This window comes from Chanos chanos, chromosome 7 (assembly GCF_902362185.1).
Source record: "Chanos chanos chromosome 7, fChaCha1.1, whole genome shotgun sequence".
Taxonomy (NCBI): domain Eukaryota; kingdom Metazoa; phylum Chordata; class Actinopteri; order Gonorynchiformes; family Chanidae; genus Chanos; species Chanos chanos.
The window spans coordinates 28,397,990-28,418,901 of NC_044501.1; the positions used below are offsets into that span (position 1 = coordinate 28,397,990).

At 38.9% G+C, this 20,912-nt stretch overlaps 2 protein-coding genes across 2 annotated transcripts in view; both read left to right on the forward strand.

The window, feature by feature from the left end:
- The window catches only part of tbc1d14 (TBC1 domain family, member 14), a 36,680-nt gene extending 33,442 nt beyond the window's left edge, over window positions 1-3,238 (forward strand). Inside the window, exons 12-15 of the mRNA XM_030779707.1 lie at window positions 94-222; window positions 500-609; window positions 1,852-2,110; window positions 2,625-3,238. Coding sequence (XP_030635567.1) covers window positions 94-222; window positions 500-609; window positions 1,852-2,110; window positions 2,625-2,681 — 555 coding nt within the window. The 3' untranslated portion in view covers window positions 2,682-3,238. The remainder of the gene's footprint in view (window positions 1-93; window positions 223-499; window positions 610-1,851; window positions 2,111-2,624) is intronic.
- Window positions 3,239-6,201: 2,963 nt separating this feature from the next.
- Window positions 6,202-7,162, forward strand: ccl36.1 (chemokine (C-C motif) ligand 36, duplicate 1). Its single transcript, XM_030779143.1, has 3 exons — window positions 6,202-6,277; window positions 6,678-6,789; window positions 7,066-7,162. The coding sequence occupies exons 1-3, from the start codon at window positions 6,202-6,204 to the stop codon at window positions 7,160-7,162; spliced, it is 285 nt and encodes a 94-aa protein (XP_030635003.1).
- The last annotated feature ends 13,750 nt before the right edge of the window (window positions 7,163-20,912 follow it).

A 20,912-nucleotide genomic window follows, 5' to 3' on the forward strand; every position in this document is an offset into this window, starting at 1 on the left:
ATTTCTAATACTGTGCTTCTCTGTGTGTGTGTGTGTGTGCGTGTGTTTGTGTGTTTGTGTGTGTGTGTGGTGTGTGTGTGCGTTTGCGCACAGGTACAGGGGATGTCTTTTATAGCGGCTGTATTGATCTTGAATCTGGACACAGCCGACGCCTTCATTGCTTTTGCCAATCTGCTGAATAAGCCCTGTCAGATGGCTTTCTACAGAGTGGACCACAGCCTTGTGAGTCCCCACACTCGCACACACACACACACACACACAGTGTCCTAAACCACCATGCTTCCCCCTAAAAATCGTATCCTGGTCACAAATGTGTCAGTAACCCACACAACCACACTGTCAGGTCACACTGCAGTCATATACCGGAGTATCATTGTTTTCCTGAGGAAACTATTAATGACAGACATTTTTCCTTTTTTTACTTCCACATTTACTAATGGTTTACTTTGAATGTCTGTAATGAATGCGGTATCTTCAATTTCTTTCTCTTTTTCCTTAGATGTTGACTTACTTTGCAGCATTTGAAGTATTCTTTGAAGAAAACCTACCAAAGCTGTTTGCACATTTTAAGAGCAACAACTTAACCCCAGACATCTATTTAATAGACTGGTAAGCCATTTCACATTTATCAACAGATATATAAATAAATAATGTCATTTCACAGTCTCTGTCTTTGATTTGTCCTCATCTGCGGTTTCAGGATGAAGAGCTAATGTTCTGAGTGGGGTCCTTTGTTTGTTTGTTTGTTTGTTTTTACCTTGAGTTTTGACAGGATATGCTAGCAGACCAGCTTACTTTTCTAACAGTGGGGTAAACATTTGAGTAGAAATATGTTAGAGTTGAGAAATATTGAGAGAGTTTGTTGAGTTCAGAGAGTTCTAACTGTGGAGTAAAAACTGGAGAAGAAATATGTTAGTGTTGAAAGACATTTGCTGAGTTGAGAGGGTTTTGAACCTTGCCATGGCTTTCCCTCTGTACTTCATGTGGTTTAGTGAAGCTTTAATATGTCAGCAAAGACAGGATGTGTTTTGTGTTTCATGCATCTGTGTGTGTACGTGTGCGCATGTGCGCGCGCGCGCGCGCGTGTGTGTGTGTGTGTGTGGTATGAGCTCGCGGTCCAGGCAAAGCAGGTGATAAACACAGCACCCCGGTCTGTTGTTAACACATGAACCGTAACATACACACACGATCTTCACACTTAGCGCCGCTACTTCCTTTCATTTGTGTTAGAAAATGTTTGAAAATTCACACCTGCCTTCTTTTTTTTCGCTTTTTTTCAGTGTAGATAGAGAGGCTGTGTAGGCAAGTGTGGCTGATACACATTTGTCCATTGTGGGTTTTGATGATGAAGACCAGTGAAGTTGTCTAATTCTAGAAACATTGTCAGTGGTCACACACACACACACACACACACAAACACATGCAGTCTAGTTCACACACAGCACATGCATGGTTGTTTGTGATGTCCATCTGTTTCATTGTCATAATCAATATGTGAGCAGTTATCAGAGGGTTAATCTGATCTGTAGTTTTATCTCTGTGGCCTTGTGGTAGTGTCAGTGTTTCCTTATCTGTATATGTGTGTGAAAATGTTGGTTTGTGTGTGTGTTTATGGAACTGTTTGTGTGTCTCATTACTCTCTCTTTTAAAAATGAGTTTGTGTGTGCGTGCGTGCTTATGCATTGTGTCTGTATGTTTGAATGTGTGTTTTTCTTTAGAGTTACTTACAGATTTTTCTGTTTTGCAATTATGTGATTGAGTGCACCTGTGTGTGTGTGTGTGTGTGTGTGTGTGTGTGTGTGTGTGTGTGTGTGTATCAACCATGCCTCACTCTCCCATAATCCTCTGCAGGATCTTCACACTATACAGTAAGTCTTTGCCGTTGGACTTGGCATGTCGCGTGTGGGACGTGTTTTGCCGAGACGGAGATGAATTCCTTTTCCGTACGGCGCTGGGAATCCTGAAGCTGTACGAGGACATCCTGACCCGCATGGACTTTATCCACATCGCCCAGTTCCTGACCCGGCTGCCCGAACACATTCCGTCCGAGGAGCTCTTCTCCCACATCTCCGCCATCAGCATGCAGAGCAAGAACAGGAAATGGGTCCAGGTGAGACGCGGTCACTCCACTCCAGTCGGCCAGCAGTCACATACGCAAACGCAGCTGCAAATTACACTGCATCACTGGAGACTTAATAAGGTCTGACAAGTATGTTTGTTGCTGGAACTTGAGGGCAAAAAAAAAAAAAATATATATATATATATATACATATATATATATATGTGTGTGTGTGTGTGTGTGTGTGTGTGTGTGTGTGTGTGTGTGTCTCAAACTTTTAGGGAGTTAGATTGTATGGGCCAAATGAGCTCCAGTGGAGTGGAGTGAAGCTCTAGAAAAGACATGAGACTTAAAGTTTACTGAGTGTTCACAGTGGTTCTGTTGGATCTGAGTCAGGGAGTTTAGACCTGAACCTGAGACACGCCGTGCCACACTAACACATGGTCATATTATAAAAACTGTGAAGTGGACGTGAGTGTTTACAGAGTCAACTAAGGCTTCTAAAAACATTTCTCTCTCTCTCTCTCTCTCTCTCTCTCTCTCCCTCTCTTTGTCTTTCCATTAGGTCCTTCAGACGTTGCAAAAGGAGCAGGATCGGGGGAGTCCAGTGCTGAAACGTTGAGGATGTAACCTTGCGTTGTCACTCACGCGGATATAGAGACAACCTTAGGGATTAAACACATGGCCCAGAGGTGTGTGCGTGCTTGTTTGCACGCCCATCCGCACAGAACAGAGCACAGAGCCCGAACCAGGAATGCCTCTTGGAAAGAACAACAATCCTATGTATGTCAGGTCTCGTACAGATCCTGGACCAGGTGGGGAAACTCTTGTTTTTTGTTTTTTTCCTCCAGTGCACAGGAACATCGGCACAATCTTCCGCACAGGGCTCTACCACTCTGGAACTTTACACCGACTGGCAGTGAAACACACACACACACACACACACAGGGGCCAGAATCCCAAACGAATGTACACTCCAATTGTATATCAGGGTTACTGCCCAACCGCTACTGAACACTGGCTTGCCCCCCCCCCCGGCCCCCCTCCTCACTGTTGGGTCACTTTGACAAGTTCACCTTGTGAACCAGCCTTTCCTTCATTTGTGTTTTCTTTTTGTAATATTTCATGTGCTTTTTGTCTCTTGTTGCATTGTGTATTAATTGTTACTTTTTAAAAAGACCCTCCCATATATGTTTGTCTGTGTGGGTGTGTATATATATAAATATATATAGATAGATAGATATATGTATATATTTTTGCATACACACACACACACACATACACACACACACACACACACACACACACATATATATATATATATATATAAAGGTCTTTTGGTGGAGACCAACTGGTTCATGAGAGCTTTCTGTGAGCACTTTTTTTTTGCTATAACCCAAGTGTCCTCGTGAGGAGAAAAAAACAGGAAAAAGGACTGCTCTCCTCTAAGGCTGCCTTCAGACAGACGGTTTTAAACACACGGCTGCACAGGTATGGGGAGTTTGGGCTGTGTGGCTGCTGCCTTGAATAGTCTGGATCGGGTTTAGTCGTGGTTTGCACAGTTTATTGTTTTTTCATTCTTGTTTAGATGGAATTAATACATTCGTGTATTTTTTAGTTTTTTTTTTTTTTTTTTTATTTAATCGCTCTTTTTCCTGGTAGAACACTGTGTTAATTATATACGTTTATATATGGCTCTATAGCCCCGCGCTAATTACCGGCGTCTTTTCTTAGCGCCTCTCTCTATTTATTTTATCCTTCACTCATATGTTTTCAGAGGCAGTTCCCCTTTTTCAGACCAGTTTTGATCTTTTCACTCTGAAGAGTGGCACCCAATCGGTATTATATATAATGATTCATACTTAGAGGCGCAGTAAATATTATATAGACCCCTCTGGCAAATTGTCAGGGACAATTAATAAAAATTATAACTAGTCAGACTGAAAGATCCTCTCACTGAGAGAGGGCGAGGTCTAGCAAAAATAAAGAATATTAGTGAGGTTGGCTCGTCTGTCAATGTTCATTCTGTTTTCAGTTGTCATTCAAATCATCCAGGTATACACTAATACCTGTAGGCCTAGTTTGCACTGTGGCAGATGCGGAAATGCTATGCTAATGCCACGCCTGTTGGTGCCGTTATTGGGTGTACTCCTCTGAATGGTCAGTTTCACTGAATATGAAACCATTCTCTTATCTAGGAGCCATGCTGTGTCTCGTCATCAGAGACCAAAGTGAAATTCTCCCCAACTCTTTCCACTTACTACAGCATGGCTAATTCCACAGACTGACTGCCTGTGCTCTTGTCAACACTGCTTAAACCCCAAGGCTGTTCAAAGTTTGGTCATCTTGACACAGTAACTGTTTGGTTGATGGGGTTTTTTTTTCCGTGGGCAACCAATATCACCCCCCTCGTGTTGATATTGCCCTATGTTGACCCTGCGAGACGACCCGCGGATCGACTCACGACTTGAAAAGGAAGAACTCTCAGCATGTTGTGTAATTGTAGAAACAAACAAGCAAATAAACAAAAAGTTTTAATGCTTGGTCAAAATGGCTCCTGCAATGCAAACCAGATGAACCTATCCCGCAACGAGCAGCCGAAACAGGTGTCATTGTCAGTATGTTAATTTTTCCAGAAATATAGTGTGAATTGTCATAATCATGGTGACAATAATGGCAACACCCCCTTACCCTCCCCCTTCAGTCACCTACCCACCCCCACAAATGTGGTGAAGACCACAGCCCTGCAGTAAAGGCATCTTGCAGTGTCGGTTTTGTCTTTTCACTTGTTACTCTACGGTTTGTCTTTTGTTTGTCTCTTTATCATCACCCTTGTATAATCCTTTTGGTCTTTCAACAGTGATTACGTGCAGTGAAAAAATTGGCGGACCTCGCCATCTTTCATTGACTCAAATGAATATGAAGTCTGTGCACATCTTGAATATGTAATTTTTTGTTTGTTTGTTTTGTTTGTTTGTTTGTTTGTGGGATTTTCTTTGCTTGTTTTGGCTGTTTTTGTGTAATTTGTTAACATGTGTTGCTTCATTCTTTAAAGCTAACCAGTTATAGCCCATGAAGTGTCTGGTTAGCAGAGAAGTAAGACATCTCTCTCTCTCTCTCTCTTTCTCTCTCTCTCTCTCTCTCTCTCTCTCTCTCTCTCTCTCTCTGTTTTGGTTTTGGTTTTGTTAAAAGTTGATTCTGTGCTATTTGTGTTTTATTTGTGTGTGTTTGCATTGGTTGGTTACTCTGTCATGGGGTTAGAGAAATGTATATGAGCCTAGAAGTCTCCAGTCCCCAGATAAACATAGTCAGATACAAACGCTGAAACAAGAAATATGCTGTTTTCTCAGCACTACATGGACTAAAAGAGAGAGAAATTACAATGAAGTATCACTAATTTCCAATTTTCAGTTAATTACATTTTGTAAAAATAGACAAATACATCTGTTCGTTAATATATGGCTTCTGTGTTGTGTGTGTGTGCGTGTGCGTGTGTGTGTGTGTTGAAAATTTGGGGGTTTTGTTTTCAATGTGTGACCTGTTTAAGGGACCCAATACCATGTGTCTCAGTGAACTGGATGAGACACGAGGAAGGAGAGTTGGGAACTACATTCACAAGCTGAAAACTGGAATTGCATTTCACTTGAAGTGTACAGAACTACTGTTTTATGAAATAAAGCTGTATATATTCAACTTACATTTGCTATCTGAGCAGTTGCCTCCTTTTTACTGGGTGTGTTTGTGTGTGTGTGTGCTTGCATGCGTACATGTGTATTTACCTGTGTGTTTGTATGTAATGTCATTATGTACGTGTGATCCAGTCACAATATACGTACTGTAGTGTTACTATTTATTACTCTCAGAATTACTAAGGACTCTTGCATGCTGTTTAAAAAAAAACATTCTGTGCGCATTTCCTGTAAAAGCAATCTGTCAGGGTTTTTGTGTTTTTCTTAATTGCTCTTTCTCATGCTGAGCTGGAAAGTTTTGTCACCTCAAACCTGCCCCATTACCCAAACCACACTCCCCCCTTCCTCACATTAGAATAAAGGGTTAGGGTAAAGCGACCGTTTGCATACGAACATCTCTCTCTCAGACCATCCAGTCACTTCCTCCGGTACAGCTGAGTAGCAGCAGTCATCATGCATCTCTCTCACCTCTCTCTCCTGCTGGGTTTCCTGCTGACCTCCTGTCTGCTGTCCTCCACGATAGCCAACTGTAAGATATGTCCAAATCAGATTCCATTTGCAGTCCAGTTTAGCTCTTGCTTTGATCTATCTATCTATCTGTCTGGTTTTTTTTACATTTACTTGCCTACTATTTACATTTATTACTTACTGTTTATGCACTTAGATTCATTTATTTCTTTTTGTAAACGGGTTCCATACAGTCTCACACAGCATTTGTTTTAGAGCAGTTGTGGGGTAGGAGAGATTTATACAGCGTTTATCCTCGTTTGACTCATAGTGTTTTGGAGTAAGAGATGAGCTGGAAGAGAAAGAGTCAATTTTCTTAGTCTCTTACTTGGTTACCTGATTCTTTACCCTATTTGACTCATTCAAACTAGAGCTCTCCTGGTTAAAACTGAAAGGATGACTTTTTATATATACATATATAGATGCCAATCAGCCCGCTGAATGTTGCTTCAAATTTTATGAGAAGAGAATCCCAGTCAATGCTTTGAAGAGTTATGAGGACACAAGATCAGACTGTCCCAGAGCTGGAGTCATGTAAGTGTTGCTCAAACCCATCAAATTAACAAATATGTTAGAGATTTTTAAATTTGAACAGCCTATTAATAGAATATTTATTTTATGTATGTATGTATGTAAGTTATATATGTGTGTGTGTGTGTGTGTGGTGTGTGTTTATTTAAATGTTTTGACATTTCCAGTTAAGACCACAAATAAAAGTATTTCTGTCTGTCATCTGTCTTTTCTAATACGTATAGTCTGAACTCTTTAATGCAATGTGCAGATTTGTGATTCCTTTTCTTTCTGTGGCAGTTTTGTGACTCAGAAAAACTTCCGTATCTGTGCTGACCCTGGCTTCAAGTGGGTGAAGTGGACCATGAAGAAAATCGATGAGCGTGCCATTCAGTAATGTCCTCATCAGTGTTGCCTCAAATACTGCATATATATATATATATGATTTGTATCTTTTTTTCATCAGTATTTACTCTCTGCTTATATTAATGTGATGGATTCACTTTAAAAAACATTCTTTGAACTGGGACATGACCTTTTTTTTTTTTTTTTGTACTTTTTCTTGTGTCAGCAGTAGTCTGATGCTTATTTGTTCAAACTGAACTGCAATGTCATTCTGTATAACCAAATTATTTTTATACCACATTCTTTAATAAACAGAAATTTAAGGAAAACAGTGCCATCCTCATCATTTCAGGTATTTCAGATTTTCCAAGCTCCTGCACCAATATAACACAAACCTTACTTAACACCACATTGCATTTCTATAGGCCTATTTGTAAATTTTGTACACTGAAACCATCTCTGCATGAACTACAAATTATTATCGAGCCATTAATATCAACTTAAACTATCTTTAGCAACACTTTAGATGTTTAGTATTCAAAACTATGTTTGAATGCGATTAGCATATTAATAAGGTAACTCGTTTCTCAGTGACGACATTTTCGCGGTTTGAGTGTATGTTCACGAGGAACAGAGAGAAACGTTCCATGTTTCAGACAAAGAGACGTTTTGACCTCAAGATCAGTAAGATCAATATTCACAAAATGTATACTCCATGCATTTAAAAAAAAAAAAAAGCTAGTAAATAATAAATCTGTTTTTCCCAAAATACGTGTGACCGTTTAACATCATGTAAAACATCAAAACAGATGGCAGATACCAGCAACTGCACGCTGTAGGATTACACTGCTCTGCGGATTACCAGTGTCTTCATCTAACCTAATTTAATGTTCAAGGCATGTTGAAAATATTGATTACTTTGTATCAGTTTATACTGGGATTTTTTTAATACCATTTGCGATGAGAGAAAGATTTTGGAGCTCTGCTCTGTTAGCTGAAATGAAATTATTTGGGCTTTCTGAAGGTTTGGTTGTGGTACATGTATTAATTTGGAAATGTTAAATTTGTAATTTAGATTGTTTAACTGGGCTTTGTTTTGTGATGTTCTCTGATGTCTCAATATGTTTAACATTGTGAAGACTGTAAATGGGCCCAGTGAACATTTTGCATCATCACATGAAAAAGAATGGTTTTACAATAAGATATTTGCTGAGCCTGTTCGTAATGATATTAACATTTCCATTTGAATGTGTGCACTCTTCCGTGCAAATAAAGCCTGATTCTCTCCTGCTCTGTATTGTCAGTAGTGTGTTTTCACACCTCCTGGCATGTTCACTATGATTATTTTATCTTCTCCAGGGTATCTCTCACAATAACTATATCCTGTGAGGAAATACATAAACAAATTTGGATCAGCATTTTAATCAAAATATTTAGGAGTAGACCTGTCCATATCAGAACATGGAAAAGTGGACAGCCATCCACCCTGGATCATCCAAAAGCTTCCATGCTGAACCTTCTGAGCTATGTCTCTGGACAAGTATTCATTATATGGACAAGTATTCATCAAATGAAATCGTGTTTTATCGGTATTAGATGGTAGCCTCCTAAAACGCTCGTGAATGATATGAAAAACGATATCAGCTGGGATCTAAGGCTCACAGATCAGCGAGGCAGATTCATCTCTTGTCACCTCATCCAAGTTTCAGACTCCTGTCTCTCCCGTCCCTCACGCATCATTTAAGGAATCCACCTCATCCATCACTCATCATATTGTCTTCAGCGCTTCGTCTAATCCTAACTTTAAAAGTCTGCCTTAACTGTCCGTTAGTTGGGTTGGACTGAGTTTCATTGAGTGAGATCGGAGTAAGTTGCATTAGGGCCGACAGGCTGAGTAGGCTAGTGAGTAGTTAGGTACTTCACTTACCCTCAGTAAAAAAAAAAAGGGGGGGGGGTTTCTTTAGTCAGGGATGTTGTGGTTTCATACACAGTCACCCACATGCACATTCACATGTATTAACATTTATAGCTTGGAACAGAGTGGAAACAGAGGCAACGCTTTCAAATTACCTCACTGGTCTGACATTGACATTCATGTTAACCACTCTTTTGTGGTAATATTGTGAGAGACAGCAGGTGGTATCCTGGTGTTCAGTGGCCAAAGTCTATATTATATCTTTGAAAGCCTTATATCCTGGACTAAACCAGGCCTAGCCGTGAAGCTACTGTGAGTTCTAACAGCATGTTCCTTGTCAGTTTGCTGTGTCATTTGGCTGAGGACAAACTGACATCAAAAGTAACACTTAATGACAGCTGGCATGTACTGACACAAACATAACAATATTAAACATTAAAAGACATAAAACATCACATAAAAAAGGCAATAAAATGTGGGGTTAAAAACACTGGGATAAAACCCTGAGAACACAGTGTAGAATTCAGAGTCATTCCCACAAACTCAGCGGACCCATCTGAGCAACTGGCCTTAAGTGCTTGGAGACCATTCTGTGCTTTCTCCCTTTTTCTTACTGCCATCTGCTGGGTGATGGCTGTAACAGGTATCAACACAGATAGTCCCACAGATGTGTATGTATGTGTGTGTGTGTGTGTGTACCTGCATGTGTGTGCGCATGCACGCGTGTTTGAAATTGTTAAGCTTCCACCACAGTGGGGAATGAAAACTGTAAATGTCCCTGCAGTAAACAAAGCAAAACAGCAAAACAAAGCCATAAGACTCTTCTATTAGGAGGTTTACTACTACCTCTGAGTTAACTGACTCAGAGTTTTCACTAAACCTGCTTTCTGAAATACCCCCATTATCCGTGAGCACGGCATTAACTTCCATCTTTATGCTGAGGACTTAGAACTATATATATCTGCAAAACCAGATGAACTCTCTCAATTCTCTAGCCGATTGTGTTGGGCACATAAAAGACTGGACGGCCAATAACATCCTCCTACTGAACTCAGCTAAGAGTAAAATATTAGTCCTTGGACCCAAGTCCTCTAGAAATACGTTGCCTGACCTTGAACTCTGTTTAGACAGTCTCACTGCCATTTCATGCACTGCAGTTAACAATCCTGGGGTCATGATGGACAGTGACTTAACATTTGACTATAGCAAGAACATCCTTCCTTCATCTCTGTAATAAAGTCAAGATTAAGGAGCGTGCTGTCCCTACATGATGCAGAGAAGTTAGTACATACATTCATAATATCTAGATTAGATTACTGTAATGCACTATTAACTAGATGCCCTGCCATTCATATGAACAAGCTTCAGTTAGTTCAGAACACTGCAGCTAGGGTTCTTACAAGAACTAGAAAGTGTGAACATATTAGTCCAATATTATTCAGTTTACACTAGTTATGTGTTAGGTTTCGTACTGATTCTAAAATTCTGCTGCTAACATATAAGGTTCTTAACAGTCTAGCCGTTCCTCCTAAGGTTTTTACCTGCTATGTAACCTTGTTCTTTGTAACCTTGTTCCTTGTAACCATGTTGGCCTTGTTCCTCTGTTAGCCTTGTTAGCCTTCCTGTGCATTGAACTTAGCGTGTACCTTGACTTTAGGTCTCATCTAGCCCCCAGTAGCCAGTGTTTTGTGTACCAGACCTGTCAGTTTATTGACCACGCATCTAGAATACGATTTGGATTAAAGAATTGCCTGCACTTGTATTGAGTCTTTCTCAATTCATGACAACTAAACAAACCAAACCATGAGCTAAAAGACTGAACTCAGTCTCAAGAATGATTCATTATGAATGATGCATAATTACAGGCTCCAAACACAAATGAAAAGATTTTCAAGCACAGAACAGTCTTCATAACTAAACAACTCTGGAGCAGTTTGTCACACTGGTGTTTACTTCATACAGACAGTTTACATTCTGAATTAGACAATAGCACAGTTAACTGATCATTGTGCCAGTAAACTGGTCTTTGTGACGTTAGCGCATTCAGCACACAAGCTACCTGTAACGAGCTCGTCTCCTCCCCCGCCGACTTCAGCCATTCGGCCATCAGCGTCGCCGGTTTTCTAATCACCGGTCTATTCACTCATCACCTTCACCTGTCATGCACTCAGTCACTCTCCTACTTAAACCCCTCTGTTCCAATTCATCACTGCGAAGTCTACACTTGCTAATGAGTCTTCTGAGCGTTTGTACTTACCTGATTGGCTGTTTGTTCTAGTTCTGTATAACCTTTGCTCATCGCAGTACCCCATTTGTTTGTTACTTTGTTGTTCTTTACCATTCTCTCTTTTGTACATTAAATCCTGCTACTCTGCACTTGCGTCCTGCCCATTGGTGATTCGTGACACTACCACAGTGTAATAAGTTTCCCTGGCAGGAGATCCTCCTTACAATAATTCTTTTTCAAAGAATAGTTTTAAAGAAATGTTTAAAGGAATATTCTCAAAACATGACAATTAATTGGCAACTTTACAGCAAGCTTTATGTCTGTCTAAACATGACACAGTTGTAAAACACTGCAGATGTTTGCTGGGCAGTTATAGAAAACCAAACTTGATCATCCTGTCTATGCATCTAATGGATTATTCTGATATATTCATTCAGTTCATTTTGATACAATCCCTAGGCCTCTTACTACTTTGCCACTCAACCATGAAGCCCGAGGCATAGCTGGGTTAGCATTGGATGGTTTCAATCCATCAATCTACCAGTGACGCTCATCAATGTTCCTCATAAGTGACTGCACCCACCCGTAACTGGGGTCTGCACAGATACGCCTGCCTCTCACATCTACAAAACTGTGGTTGAGTGAAGAGAGAATACAAAGGCTCAAGTGAATCAAATTTTAAAATTTATGAATGGTTTTCTTGGAGCTTCCTTAAAACATGACACATTTGGCCTAAACTGAAAAGGTGACAAACATATGAAACATTTCTATTTCACTGATGAAAATCATATTATAACATTTGATATATTCTAAAATGTTAAACTTACATGACTCCAACTCTGACCACAGCAGAGCTGAGAGACATTGCATCTTGCACGTTGTATTAATACGTTTTTAGACCACTGAACTACAACATCTCCTCTAAAAATATCAGTGCTTTTTCTCTTTCCAGTCTTTGTCTCAAATAACAATAACAACAACAGCAATAAAAATTTAAATTGTACTAAACGAAAATATAGAAATGAATACCTTAAATCTAAAAGCTCATGGTGTAACTGTTATTTCAATATGTTGGAAATATGCTAAACTTACATAATTCCAGGTCTGGGGCAGTCTGAGCTTGTGTCCTCGTAACTCATCACTGCTTTTCCCGGGATGTGTACATTGATAAACTTAAAACAGCATTCACCAGCTGTAGAATAAAAATCACTCATTTTGACACAAACAATGACTGAGAGGTGAACATTACACTGAATCAAGAAATCCATCTCATTTTTTTGGAAAATTAACCACAAACACAAGTGCTATTTTTATAAAATCACATTTCTAATATGTCTCATTTCATCATGTACTTATTAATCAAAAGAGCATAAACTCTGTCAGTATTTCATATTTAATTTGGTCTTGCTTAATTTGGTAAAAATATGTATATATAGTCATAATATGAACAATATTCTGCATGTTATGAAACTCACAAGAACACGCAGATATTAAACAGTCTTGAAATGTCACTTACAAGGGGGACGGATTGTACGACGGCCTGGTTGCCATCCTGGTATACTGTAAAAAACATTTTTATATTATTTTTCAAAGGGATATAAGCATAACACATTAAATATAAAAACAATTGCATACTTGAGCCTTCCAGGTTTAGTGGATGAGACTGTTGTGGGATGCAGGTTAGGATGGTCGTAAAAAATTCTAGAACAAAAAACAATGTCAGAACTGTACACCTCAGAAGCACAACCAGTGGATGAAATCTTAACCATGTTGAATTGAAATATGAAAATTGCATAGATCTACTGCTTTCTTTTTAGTTTTTCTACAAAAAAGTATGGGAACCTTGGAAGAGTTTGTTATGACAACCTGAGCAAGTTCACAACAAAGAAGCTCAAAGAGAAAAAAGGTACGTTTTCTGTGTGTGTGTTTTCAGTGGGGCCCAGTCTGACTGCTCTGTGGTCAACGCTGGCAATGTAGGAGATTTCTGATTATTCATGACCAGAGAGGGGTCTACACAGACTTCTTGACCACTTTTCAGCTCCTGTCTGTAACAGAAATGGGCAAAATAATCTCACATTTTGGAGAGAACACAGAAGAATCTGATGAACTGATAAATAATCTCCAAAATAAACTAAGGATATTCATTATTAGGACATTTAGTTTTAAAACTGAATGTTCTAATTATGAATATCCTAATTATGAACGCAAACACACACACACACACACACACACACCATTTTTATATTTATGTTTAATTTTGTTGACTGGATGGGTTTGAAGGTCAATTAATAAAAATGTTTTGTCTTTGTGTAAACAATTACATAAAAAGTGAACATCCAGAGCTCACATGATCTCAGTGAAATCACACCCAGGACCTGGAGGTCTGATCTCCATCTTCTTAATCAACTCTGGTCCTCTCAAATACTTTTCTGTTTTTTTACAGCGGCAATTACTGTTTTGATGCACCACTGTGGTGGAAGCTTAACAATGTTAAAAGAAATTAACATATTTAATAAGACATGTATCTGATCATTTTCTTCAAATTATCTGTCATCTATATATCAATTTCTATTCTGTCTGTGAATGCAAAACATTTTGCAGAACAATAAATATCAAATCATAATTTCTCTAAAAATTCTCACCAGTGTGTAAACTATTTGAAATTTGATGTATTTGAAATGGAGCATCACTGGAATACAGCTTACATCATATCACTTCTTCTCATAATTTACTGCAACTTTTTTGAGTAGCATTCATAGTGAAGAAGATCAAGCAAGAGCACACGTTATCTGACATTCCACCATTTATCTCTGTCAACGTAGCCTGATGATAAAAGACATCATTTGATGAAAACCTGCCTGTTGTGGTAAGAGCCACTGGCCAATCTGGCATTTCTGACGAGTACATCAGTTTCCCTGCTGACTTCAAATCCTGTGGTCTGTCACTCCTCTCTGTTTCTTCAGTACTCATTGCCATTGTATGAGTCTCTGCCAGGTCTGTCTCTGACTCCTGCTTCGTTTCAGTACTCGGAGGCTTTGTGTGAGTCTTTATGAGGTTTGCATCCATCTCAGACAACAGAGTTCCCGGTTTGATGTTTATGCAAAACTCTTGATGTATTAGAGGAGATTTGGAATACAGTGACATTAATACAGGTATGTCTCAGGCAGTGGAGTTTGAGAAGAGAAGACCAACAGATATAATCTATTAAAAAGCAACTTTTTTTATTAAAAGTCTGGTCTATCTGTTCAGCACCCGTTGACTCCGTCTGAGTCTCTGTCATGTCTATATATGTCTTGGTCCTCCAGCGAGTCACTGACTGGACATTCATGCAAAACTCCCGATATGTTCCAGGAACCTTGTCTATTGAGAGAATATGAAAGATTAACAAGGAACTTCAAAAACAATCATCTAGAACCATGTTCAGTCAGTACACAACACACATGATAGCATTTCATAACAACCACTTGAGAATATAGCATTAAACCGTGTGTGTGATCTCATACTGACATATTGTTTGGTTAGAGAGAGAGAGAGAGTAAACTTACTGTGAGCAGTGGAGAACTGCACAGAGACAGTTATTATCAGGCTCCTAAAGACCAATACAGACAGCATCATGGTCTGGTCTCAGTCAGACACACTGACACCCAAGCCTGACTGCAAATGAGTCAGAATGAGAAATAAAGAGGGGGGGGGGGGGCAGATACTACTTTATATACCACTGTGTAGAGCAGGAAGTGTCTCTAAATGGGTGGTACAAAGTTCCCACAAAAGGAGGAGTGGTTGTTTTTTAATTTTTGGATCTCGCTTTCTCGCTTCCTTTTGAAAACTGTTTAGGTTAGTTTGTGTGCTGCTATTTCATAATTATAAAATACCCTCAAAGTATTGTGAATGGTTGTTAGCTCACTGCTGCACAAGATCTCATCTGTAGTAATGCGGAGTTCCCACAAAACGATGATCTGTTTCACTCTGATACTTTTGCACTTCACTTTGCATTTGATCCGTGTGGAGAACTGAAGCAACACTTCACAATATAACATCTCTGCACTGCTAAAGTCATCAGTAAACCCTGAGAACAAAAATTCTGAGAAATGACATTATTGTTGTATGATTTTATGAACGTACACGTTTTATGTAACTGCTACATGCTAACTCAGTCTTTACCACCCTTCAGCAAGGCCTGCAAGATTAAGAAAAGATAGGATGGAAACCTTCTTACTGCTCAGACAAACTATATGAAACACAACCCTTAATCTGAGTAAAAGAATGAAAACTCAGGTGCAGTAACCAATGTGTTTAACAGGTAATGTTTACAGAGGGAAAGCTGCTTGGCATGAAACAAGGCAAGATGCAGTTTTCCAGAGAGACACAGCACAACCTCATAACCACATGAGCATGGAATAAAACTGCTGAACTGTGTTTACATGCCATTGTATGAAGAGGTTCAGAACTAGGTTAACTCACTTTAACTAATGGCTGCTCAGATTAAACTAAGAAAGTTACCTGTTTATTTTTGAGTTTGTATACTTAGTCAAGATACTTGAGGCATTTACATTAGTGTCTTTGAGAATCTGATGTACGAGTTTTTGCATTACCTTTGCTTCTTCTCTGGACAGATATATGTTGGATGGACAGATAAGCAAGTAATGTCTAACCAGCCAGACAGAGTGATAATAGATAAGGAGCACAAAACAGCAGTGCTGATAGATGTGGCAATCTTAAATGACGTTAACGTCAAAAAGAAGGACAAGCTGGACAAATACCAGGGAGTGAAAGAAGAAATAGAATGTGGAAGGTAAAAACCGTAGAGGACCAGGAAGGTTGTCCTATTTTTGTTTGTTTGGTTGGTTGGTTGGTTGGTTGGTTGGTTGGTTGGTTTTTGGGTGCAGTGGTTTGTAGTGAGTCACAAGGTATAGTGTTTGATTGTGTGAAGTGGTGTGGTAAGTTCTTTTTTTCTTTTCTCTCTCTCTATCTTTCACCCTCACTCATCACTCCCCCCAACTGTGTCCTATTGTGCTGCCTGGTCTGTCTGTCTCCTTATTCCTTCCATGCTTGACTGTTTTTTATTTTTCTTTAATAAGGTATTTTATTGTGAATGATGATAATACATTTCTACTGTATTTAATAAATCTATTTTGTACAACTGACCATCTTGACTGCTGGGTTTCATTTAACCATGAAAACCGTATTTGTGAATTACTCAGACATTGCTCACCACTTTAATTTTCAAATACAAAGTGAACTTGTAACAAAAAAGAATATGTATAGAGAGGAGAAAATTGTATCAACTACAGTTGCGTTACCCCCCACCCATAAACAACACATATATCCATTCACATACACACACACAAATTAAGATTACACAAAATATACAATAGATTAAAAGAAGAAAAAAAATTTTAAAAAAGGGAAAAGCCACACAGTAAAATTAACAACACAATCCACATTGCTGCACATGTTATTATTTTACAATGATATAAGGAGCAACTCAGTCTGGAATGTGTGTAAAGGAAGTGCGTCTAACATACTGGAAAAAGGGGTCCCAAATCTTTTTAAATTTATTCGAGGTACCACACAGGGGATAGCATTGCTCACCACTTTTCATTTGTGTTTTGCAGCCTGAGAAAGGTGAGGCTTGCTTTTCTATTATTGTCACTCACGCGGTCAACTTCGGTACGGTTTTACAAATTGTGCTATCAGAGACGTATATTTGTAAAATGACTTCCTCCTACATAACGCTGGCTTTAATGTTGTCAACTCTGTGTTTTGAAATATAGGAATTACTATGAAGATGATCTCCTGAGAGGGAGGTTTATTGTGGACTGACTGCTTGAGTAATTACTGTGCTAATGTCACAAAGACCAGTTTACAAGCAAAGTGACCCGTCACTTATGACTTTGCCCAGACCAGAATGTTCTGGTGTCAGAAGCCCAGCTCACAGACATGACACTCTTGTTACTATGGTATTAAACAGTTTACACTTTAAACTGTGCTCCAGCTAATTCACTACGAAAATTGTTCTCTGCTTAAAACTTGTCTTTGGTGTCTGACATTATGCTTATTAAATGCTATCAATTACAATTGAGTTCATTCTTTTTAAAGGGGACATTTCTTGTGTTTCAGAGGACACAATGACACCACACTATCCATGTTTTCTTTTCCTTTCATTTTATCTGCCACACGCTGCTCTCCACAGATTCTAGTGACTCAAGGGTAGTGCCTTCAGTTGAAATTGAATTTCAAATTAAATTTATTGTACTGAATGTCCAAATCGACAGATCGGTTGTTTGGGTTGTTTTCTAGGATATCTGTTACGAGAAACGTACTGGTAGCTGCGCTGGATTACATCTTTGCGCTGGATATATGGTGGTAAGGTATTAGGTTCTTAGACCCCGTTATGAATTTTGTTGGTAGCACCATCTGCTGGACAATAGCGGTAACACATATCAGCACAGGTATTCTTTTCAGCACCATGTAGTGGTTCATGTTGGCAGGTATATCCTACTTTGTGGTCCTACTCAGTTTAAGGAGGACACAAAACTAAAAAAAAAACTCAAAGAATTAGTGTCTGTAACACTACATGTGGGCCTACTGCATGTTCCTAAAATGACAAACTTAGACATTAAGCTCGCTGTAAAGTTGTGGACTCTGTCTTTTAAAATGATAAAAAAATAGTCAGTAAATATGACCTAGTGCTGGGGAAAAAGCGTTTTTTACACAGATTTCATTCTGCACTTCCTGTTAAACACATTGGTTACCATGTCTCTATTTCCTTTATTTTACCAAGGTCAAGCCTTGTTTTTTAAATTCAGTACAGTTCGTATTTTGGAACCTTTGGAAGTTTTCTTATTGGCTGGTCTTTGTCATTCAGACCCAGCCGAAGGATGGCAGACTGGGTTAGCGTGTGGCACTTACATGATTTGTCGCTGTTGATATTGTTTTTAATACTGTTGCTGTTAATACAGCAATAATATCATTTCTGAACATGTTCTTATTTTAAAGGGTGAAGGATGCCTTAAGTGCTGTAAGGATGATGCATTGTGAGATGTTGCTTTAGTTCTCTGGATGGTTCAAAGGTAAAATGAAGTGGCGAAGGCCAAAAGGACATGACTTGACCAAAACTGACATACTGTAAAGTAATGCACTTCAACTAATTTACAATAATTTTAGAATACTTTCATAAAAAGTCTTAGGAAATATTTTATAATGGTTGAAATACAGCTACCAAACTCACAGCAACAGTTTTCAAGAGGAGGAGGAGGAGGTGAGTGCGTGTGTGTGTGTGTGTGTGTGTGTGTGTGTGTGTGTGTGTTTGTGTGTGCGTGTGTGTGCATCTTAATCTAGTGCATTTTTCAGAGATGCTTTAGTAAGACATAAGCAAGATACAGAGATAAAATAGCAACTCTTGATTTTGAGGGACCTTCATGCTACGCAGTAATGTACGTTTCCTGCTGTATGCAGCTGTGTATCGTCCCAGTCATTTTCTCATTCTGAATCATTTTCAGTCAGGCTTTGGTGTCAGTGTGACTGAGTGGGACCAGACCGTGATGCTGTTTCCACTGCTCATTGGGAGCCTTATAGTAACTGTGCAGTTCTCCGCTGCTCAGCACTGTACAGCTGTCCACAGTAAGTCTAATCCCTTGACCCAAAGACCATGTCAGTTTTAGACAATACGTGAAGTTTGTTGATATTATATTCTTTAACGAAACTGAAAACAATGTGAAATGTATTTTTCTATGATAATGTTCTCATTAGCTTTGAGAGTGCAATGTGTTTTCTGTTCTCTCTATAGAGAGGGGGCCTGTAACATATCAAAGGTTCTGCACAAATGTCAAGATCAAAACAAACATGGCAAAGATTCCATCTCCAGATTTTGAACAGACAGATACGGGTCTGACAGAGGATGAGAATTCAGTGGAGAACATGAGAAATATAACAGAAATGACAGATTGGCTAGAGATTCATAACACAACAGGTAAGTTTTTACAAATGATGTGTAATTTCAATTTGCCAAAAAAAAGGGGTTTTATTTGTTCTTTCTTGCAGTGAATGTTACCGTGAAATTAAACTTGTGTTAAATTGAATGATGAGGATGAGTTAAGAGATTTTTGACACGAATTGAAATGTTTGAAACAAAGATATTAGGAAAGATATTTACCCAAAAAATGTCTTACAGTTAGTGTGTGTGTGTGTGTGTGTGTGTGTGTATGTAAACTTCCATCACAGTGGGGAATGAAAACAGTAAATGTCAGTGCAGTAAGACACAGAAGCATTTGAGAAGGCCAAATCTGGTTGAGAAGATGGAGATTAGACCTCCAGGTCCTGGGTGTAACTCCACTGAGAACATGTGAGCTTTGTTCCTGAACTTTCTTTAGAATCCAACAGTTCACCCTAATCACAATTTAGTTTGTAGCCCAGTTTTTGGGCAGCAGCAGTTTGGTTTGTATATTGGTTTAACATGACAGGACACTGAAACCAGCACAAAACTCAGAACCGAACTTAAAACACTTTTGTCCATTTGTGTAACAGACAAACTCTGAGATGTGGTGAGGATGTCTGTGTAGACTCCTCTACAATCATGGATATTTGGAAAGAACTTGCAAAGTGAGTATTGATCCTGTAGCAATCAGTCAACACAGCTTCCCACTGAAACACACACAAAACTTAAACGTTATATATATATGTGTGTGTGTGTGTGTGTATATACATATACATATACATGATACATGCACATATAAACATATATATATTTGTGTGTGTGTGTGTGTGTGTGTTAATTTGTTTGTTTGTTCACAGTAAATCAGCAGAACTGCCTAGCTGCTATTCTTGTGAGTAACATTTCCTTAAGCACTTCATTGTTTAATCTGTATATACTCATGTCAGTTTTATAATAGTTATTCTTGCCATAATTGTGATTTTCATGACAGTTATGATGTGCGATGTGTTTTGCTATGACAAGCCGTGTTGTCATTAGTTATTAGTTACCTGAGCGCACTGTGTTTTCTCTCCTCTTTATAGACAAGGCTCCAGTAACATATCAAAAGTTTTGTGTAGAAGTCAAGACCAAAACAGACATGGTAAAAGTGGAGTCAGCAGATTCTGAGCAGACAGATACCAGCCAGAGAGACAATGTGACTTCAACGGAGAACGTGACAGACACAGTAAACATGACAGGTTTGGCAAAGAACCTTAACACAGCAGGTTGTTTTTTTGTTTGTTTGTTTGTTTAATTGTTTGTTTTACAAATGGTGTCTGTTTTCAACTGGCCAAAAATGTTGTTCTTGCTTGTTCTTTCTGGCTGAGAATTAAGTTTTTGATAAATTGGATCTGAATTCAGTAAGAGATTTTACATAAGCCATACCATTCCAGATTTTTCAAGAATATTTCCATACATTTTCTTTATATTGTTAAGCCTCCTCCACAGCAGGGAATGAAAACTGTAAATGTCACTGCAGTAAAACCCAGAAGTATTGGACTGGACCAGATCTGGTTGAGAAGATGGAGATGAGACCTCCAGGTCCTGGGTGTAACTCCACTGAGATCATGTGAGATTGATCTGACCTGATCTTGCTTAAGAAGATGAATAGATAAAGAAAAACTGACGAATAGACAAAGAGAAAACGATTCCTCGTATGCAAAAGATATGAGACCAAATATAATATA